This window comes from Phragmites australis, chromosome 4 (genome assembly GCF_958298935.1).
Source record: "Phragmites australis chromosome 4, lpPhrAust1.1, whole genome shotgun sequence".
NCBI lineage: Eukaryota > Viridiplantae > Streptophyta > Magnoliopsida > Poales > Poaceae > Phragmites > Phragmites australis.
In genome coordinates this window covers 27,481,046-27,488,256 of record NC_084924.1, presented here as the reverse complement: position 1 = coordinate 27,488,256, position 7,211 = coordinate 27,481,046, and the positions used below count along the sequence as shown (strand labels likewise).

The 7,211-nt window shown below is 39.6% G+C and overlaps 1 protein-coding gene across 7 annotated transcripts; it reads left to right on the top strand.

Moving 5' to 3' along the window:
- The first annotated feature begins 360 nt into the window (after positions 1–360).
- Positions 361–6,507, top strand: LOC133915982 (uncharacterized). Of its 7 annotated transcripts, none has more exons than XM_062359436.1 (12): positions 361–518; positions 602–671; positions 1,614–1,652; positions 2,568–2,650; positions 2,731–3,499; positions 3,922–4,024; positions 4,101–4,231; positions 4,513–4,744; positions 5,165–5,300; positions 5,715–5,809; positions 5,920–6,043; positions 6,179–6,507. In XM_062359436.1, the coding sequence occupies exons 4-12, from the start codon at positions 2,606–2,608 to the stop codon at positions 6,245–6,247; spliced, it is 1,704 nt and encodes a 567-aa protein (XP_062215420.1). In that variant the 5' UTR covers positions 361–518; positions 602–671; positions 1,614–1,652; positions 2,568–2,605; the 3' UTR covers positions 6,248–6,507. The 7 variants fall into 7 exon arrangements, with proteins under 7 accessions (XP_062215420.1, XP_062215415.1, XP_062215417.1 ...); XM_062359431.1 differs by having other exon boundaries at positions 1,601–1,652; XM_062359433.1 differs by having other exon boundaries at positions 460–518; positions 1,559–1,652.
- The last annotated feature ends 704 nt before the right edge of the window (positions 6,508–7,211 follow it).

Here is a 7,211-nt window from a genome sequence, read left to right as displayed (position 1 = left end):
AGAAGCTATGTGCTAAGAAGCTAAAAATTTATTGTAGAAGCCAACAACCTATTTCCAAAAGCAGCTTTTCAGACAAACCAAAAACACAGCTTTTCAGAAAAGCTCAAAAGTAGAAGCTCAAACAAACAAGCCATAAGAATCTCTTCGCTACGTTTTTTTAGCGTTTTAATAGTTTTTCTTTACGATTTTAGTAAAAAAAGATTTTTAAAAACATTCTTTTTTAATGAAATTCTCTTCTATCTCTTGATAATTTTCTTCGAAAGAAAACCATTAAAAATAAGAAATAAGAAAAAATAAAAAATAAAATAGAAAGAAAACAAATTGAGAAGAATATGGTTTGAGATGGTCAAAATAAAAACCTTTCACTCATCGTGACTCCTGAGTTGCCCCGAGCAGCTGTCCTCGCTCCCAATCTTCCTCGACGCCGCCGTAGCCGCCATGTCGGCGGCGGAGGATTCTCCGGCTCCGGCGATACGGAAGCTGGGGCACCTCTTCCGGCTCACGGAAGTGCACCTCTGGTATGCCGTCCTTGCTTGCTCTCCTCTTCAGGTTAGGGTTTTCGGTTAGCCGTTTCTCTCCTCAAATAGCCCGCTCGCTACAGGGACGATTCGTCTGCCGCTGGCGCGAGCCATGGCCAGAAGCACTGGCGCTCAGCGGAGGCTGGTTTAGCGGTAAGATCTTCGTTTCTTTGTCCGCTTTGGTGTAGCTCGCTTTGAGCTTTCTGAGTTGGGGGAGGATTGTGCTTCCTCTTGTATCTGACGAACTTTGTTGGGCCACTAATTTGTTGTGATATGAATAGTAGATAAATTCGAAGGCCTAAGAAATAATTTCAAGCTTGCTTAAAAGACTAATTGACACTAGGAATTAGTTTTGTCCTTTGTGCTCTGCCCCCAAATAGTGGTCCATACAAAATGTTCTTGGTCGCATGCACTAGAAAGATAGTTTTGTTATGACAAAATAGCTCGTGAATAATCCAGCACAGAAAATGGCATCTTACATCTAAGTGCAAAAAGGTTTCTCCTAGTTCTACCAGGAAATATCAAGATTTCAAAAAGGTTCGCCTTGGTAGCAAGAAGCATAATAACACATTTGAAGTGACTGCTCTTGAAGTAGCGTTTTCTTAAAATCAGATTGGTCACTTGGATATTTGCTATCTCACACCACCTCATAGCAGCCTTTTTTCCTGAGAAACTTTTGGGGAAATTAAGTTGGTCTTTGCAAATTATGCATTTTGTGATGATTGATGAACTAAGCATCAAATCCACTGCATTTCTGTTTTTTATTCTGACAATACCAATTTATGGTTTATCTAACAGATAATGGTTTACGTTACACTTTGATCTGCTTTGAAAAAACCTGTTAACACGTGAACTAAATCATATCTGGACCACATAACATTGTTTTACTGGAACACTTGAAAAGTGATTCGACGATTTCAAAATACTTTTTTTATTCTTCTGAAAAAATCATTTTGTTGTGAACAAGTCAATATATTTAGCTTTTTAGCAGACTACGTCATTTTGTTACTTATATTTTGTTGTATCCAAATTCCTATAAGGTTTATGATGTAGAAGCAATTTGAGCACCTTCAACTTTGCAGAGCTCTCTTACAGATACAACGGGCAATAAAACATCCACACATACTGATGAAGGTAAAATTGTGTTATCCTTGTAATCCATTAATTTTTATAAATTTTTTGATACAGAAGATACTACAATTTCCCTTGCATTTTTTGGAAAAGACCTATTGGACAAAAACAACAAGTCATGCCTTTGGAAGAGTCTAGAGAATCTGAATCTTGGCATCCAGCCTCACCGCCAGCTTCCAGACTGCTGTGTCTCTTATCTGAGGCTTCTTCATTGGGGCCTCTGCTGCTTTGTTTATGATTGGATCAAGAGGTTTTGTTGATCGGATGATTTCCGTTGCCTGATGTGGGACCTGCATGTACGTCAGGTCTGATGTCTGTATCATTGCTGCTAGTGAGGTGAACATGAGTGTTGAAGGTTGATAGTCTTGCTTCTTGCTGACTGGAACTGGGACTAGAAGTTGGGATAGCGAATCCATGTATGTTTTTTCATACCTCGGTGAAAGATCCATCCTGGTGAGACACAATGGTTCTTCACCATGGGTGGTGAAGACTTCACTGGTGCTTATTAAGAAAGGAGATGTGTCTTATGAACAGGCAACTGCCCAGCATTTCCACAAAGAAGCATGGCCAAATCTTTAACGAAGGCCACAATATACAGTCTGATAATACTATTAAAGGGGAGGTCGTCAGAGGAGAGGGGGCTGGCGGCTAAGGCTGTGGATCAAAGGGGAGGCTGAATCGCCATGGTATTACTGTAGGAGGGGAAGCTGGTGTTGGAGTGTGTCTAATTGAGTAGTTTTTTAATCCTTTTGTAAAAACCATTTTTGCAGCATCTGCTAATGCCTCATATTATAACTCACGTGGTGCCCACACATAACATAGGAATAATAAAGAATCAGTAGTTATTATATCTCCTTTTCGCTTATGTGTCAACCAATGTCTTACAGTATACTTTATGATGTTTCTGTGTATCAATAGGCCATTTGTACGTTGAAGATTTGGAATTGGCCAACCTCATGGGTACATTGGGGCTTCCTGTTTCATTCAGCACAAGTAAAGTGGTCAGTGCTCACATAATGCAACACTATGTACCGTTCCCCAGCTGGGTAATCTGTAGCTTAAAACCCTTTATGCATTACAGAAAAAGAACACAGCCAACAAGGGAAAGAAAAAAGGAAGACAAGCACCATGTGAAGCAGCAAACACTGAAGTCGATAATGATGTGAGGATATGCACCAATACTGAAGATAGAGAAAGCACTGCTCAATTGATGGCTGTTTTGGAGCACACTACCTCGTGCAATTCATCTGGGACTGCTCTGGGTTACAGGGAAGGCAGTCCTTGCGTTGAAGAACAAGAAGAGTTTGGCTATGAAGCTGAAAATAAGCGTGAACTTGGGACTTGTAAGCTTCCTGATAACATGGGCAACCCAGTAAAACCAGAATCTCCTATTCAAAAAAATCAAGCTGCTGACACTGTGTTGCAATGGCCTGAGGGGATGCGGGGGCATAACTTTGTTGATGGCGAATCTAGAAATTCCTGTATTGGGATTTATGAGGAAGAAAGATTGTCTACAAGGGAAGATCAAAACTCTGCAGAAACTCTTTTAGTACCCCATGATAATAACGATGTTGACCGCGAGGCTTGTCTAAGTTCAGCAAAACCATCTTCTGTTGATGGGCATGCTCAAAGTTCTGACAACTTTTGCTATGACTATGGTGATTGGAGAGTTTTCTGGGATTCATTCTACAGCCGATATTACTACTACAACATTCACACACAAGAGTCCACATGGTGCCCTCCTGAAGGATTGGAGAATTTTGCTTCATATTATAGCACAGATACAACAAAAGAGCTGGTGGAACTGGGATCTCAGTGTACAAGCGTAAGCGTATCAATGCAAGAAAACAGTAAGAACTCTACAAAGTTTGAATAATCACTTTGAGTCTTATCCTCTGCAGTTAATATTACAGATAGTTATATGCATTATGCTAAAAATGTTCAACGATGTGTAACACTTTGTGCATTATTAATGTCTCTTTTTTGTGGCATTAATTGTTGCCATCAATTTCCTGCTTGTAGGTGCAAAACTAATCTATTCCTGAACACAAAAGTACTTCTTGGGATCATTTTGTAGGTTTTTTGTCATTACCTCTGGCTCCTATTCCTACTCATAGGTTAGCCTTTTCATTTTCTTTAAGTGATAGCTCTTGTTGGGTGTCATTTCTAGTCTACCCCAACTTGCTTGGGATTATATGCTTTGTTGTTGTTGTTGACTTCTTGTTCTTGTCATTGTTTAAGCGATACCATGCTTTTGTTTTTCTCATCACAGATCAGGCTGGTGATGACAAACATCTCAATGGTCAGGGACAAAATCATTGCAACAAGTTACACGATTTATCCAAGATTCCTTATGAAGAGATAATAAATCAAAGGTATACTTGATCAAACTAATAATGTTTGCTTTGTTAGTTGTCGTTTTTTTCTGTTAATATCTGTTCATCTACGCAGTATCATAACTACCATTCACGAAGTACAGCACGCTGAAAATAAACAGAATGATTCAACGACTGAAGTGTTAGAGATAGAACAAGGAGTTGCTAGCACCAAAAAGAAAAGGAGAGTAAGGAGATCTCAACCGTGTAAGATAATAGTATTCAGCAGCCTCTGCTTTCTCGGAGTTTGTTCCTGTTACATTTTCAGATTGTATTGTTACACATGATTTTCTAGGATTCTTTGGGAGCAAGTGCAACTTTGTATGATTGCTCTACCTGTTGCCTACTTTTGTTTGGGTAACTATGTCTTCTAGAGAACTAGCTTTGGTAGCTATGGCCTAGTGAGACTTGAGTAATATTTATTTTCTCGTGTTCCTTTCTGTGCTCTTTCTAGATCTTTGTGAATAACCATTTCAATTGTTCTACAGATCATTCATGCCAGGACATGTCAGGGAACATCTCCAATGACATCATCAAGTACTGGACTCAGCGGTACTCACTTTTTTCGCTTTTTGATAGTGGCATACAGATGGATGAAGAAGGGTGGTTTTCAGTCACACCAGAGCTGATTGCAAAGCATCATGCATCTCGTGTTGGTGCGGGGGTGATGATGGATTGTTTCACAGGAGTTGGCGGAAATGCCATCCAGTTTGCCACAAAGTGCGTTACTATTATCATGTACAGTTGCACTCATGTCCTATGTTAATGGTGGTGAATTATATTTTTAGCATGAGCACTTCCTTGCATACAAACTTCTTTTTTCACTTACATTTTGAGAATGCAGTGGCTATATCACCTTAAGAATTATGGGATGTGCAGTTGTTTAGCTTCAATTAAGGCACCCGCTTCCAGTAAAATGGCAAGGCTTATCATATGCCATTGATGCCTTCATAGTTTCTTTGTTACTTAATATTTAGGTTTTATTACCGATATTTTAAGCATGCAAATCGTTACACTTGAGTATCTTTATTTGTTGGCACAGTGTAGCTAAAGGTGGATTGTCTTTTTTGTTATCAATGTTTCTTCTATAGTAATAAAATTATATTGTTCCGCATTAATGATATCAATTCTTTTTTCCAGGTGCAAGCATGTTATTGCAGTTGATATTGATCCACAAAAGATTGATAGCGCACAGCATAATGCATCTGTTTATGGAGTAAATGACAGCATAGATTTTATTGTAGGTGATTTTATCCATATAGCTCCTTATCTGAAGGTATTGTCTTATTTCTTGAAACTCTAAATGTCTTCACATTTGTCGACATGTCATTTCCTTCAGTGACACACTTCTATAGCTGCCTGCGAGCGTGAATTTGTTAATTGACCATGCTTGCATTTGCCCATTCATGTAACGGTTGCATGAATCTTCCTGCACATGTTATGGTAGGGGCTTGGGGCTACAAATAACTTGCTACTAGAAGTCCTACAAAAGGAAATTTCTGTTATACCAATATAACATCAAGATTTTATAATGCGATGGAGCTATACCTTCTTTTTAATGGTTTCCATGTTTTAGCAGTACATTCTTTTTGTACATACTAGAAGGGAGGAAGGTTGAGGAAGATCTTCCCTTGGCATTATTGCACTAATTGGTTATGCTTACTTTTGGGTAAAAAAATGTTTTCTGCAGGGAGAAACTGCTTTCATGTCGCCTCCTTGGGGTGGACCTGACTACTCTAAAGTGGAAATTTATGATTTGAAATCAATGCTTAGGCCTTGTGATGGGTTAGTTCCTCATTTCTGGTTTGAAGAGAATAGTTTGTTTCTAGTTGAACTCACAGATTTTAACTTCTTTTTTCTTTGATGGACTTATGTCTCCTTGTTGAACTCTTCAGGTACTCTCTTTTTAAACTTGGTACTATGATAGCTTCAAGAGTAGTGATGTTTCTTCCTCGCAACATTGACCTTAACCAATTGGCAGAGATGTCCTTGTTAGTCGATCCTCCATGGGCGGTTGAGGTAAGCCCATTTTGCTGTTTTTGTGCCCAGCTGACTTCCCAAAACATGGATCAATCAGCTCGTGAAGTTTCATTACCACACTATGGTTTGGTAATGTCTTTGTACGGATGTCACATTGGTATTTATCGCTGGCAGGTTGAGAAGAACTTCCTCAATGGAAAGCTGAAAGCCATAACGGCATACTTTGAGAAACAGGATGGTTGAGGCGTGCTGTGGCAATGGTGATACAAACTGAAAATCTGTGTTCAGTTATGAGCAATTCAGGGAATGAGAAACTTTTTATCGGTGCCTATGGGCAGCACAAAGCATCTGTAATTTTGCCAAATGTAGCGGACCATGTTTGCATCATCAACCGGAGTATCTTCGTAGTTAGGAAGGTAGCTGCGTTACTGCCACACTGACTTCTGCTCAGACCCTTTGGTTTGTCATTTCGATGCTGTATTTTTAACCAAATCGTTAGCCTATTCCTTGTCTGTGTGCTGTGGCAATGGTGATTCAGCTCCGACCGAGCATGTTTTGTGACCTTAACCAAGTCATTTTGGATCGATGCTCACAAGCAACGATATGGTCACAGAACATGCTTGGTCGGAGCTGAATCTTTGCGCCATGTCCCTCTTTTAGTAGTTCCAATCGCCTGATGTTGGTGTGATTCTCGTGCCGGCAGGTTTCTCCTCGCCTCCCCATCAAGCAGTAACCCTAGATTCATAAGTAATAGGGCTGTTTGATCCTTCACGGTGAAGATTGGAGAATGGCAATACTTATTTTTCTGATAAAAGAATTCGGCTTTGCGACTCGACATGATGCAAACAAAAGATAGGGTGATGGCACAAGCTTACAAGTTACAAACGAGTGACATACACAAACTCGCCGAGATACTCGCAAATCAATTTTCGGAGAAGGAATTGCATTGTTGTCAACACTAAACACTATGATAGAGCATTGAAATTTAAACCATGATAGATGGAGTCGTACCAACTCGTCAAGAGTCAAGAGATACTTATATTTTACGCATGTGCTGAGTGTTTTCAGTGATAACAATTGTAGGTGCGTAATAGAGATGCTCACTTATGTGTGGGAAATGTGTCAGTCATTCACACCGCTAGTTATGGTAAGAATGCAAATGAGGCTTAACGCAACATGGGCATATTTGTATAAACACGAAATTTAT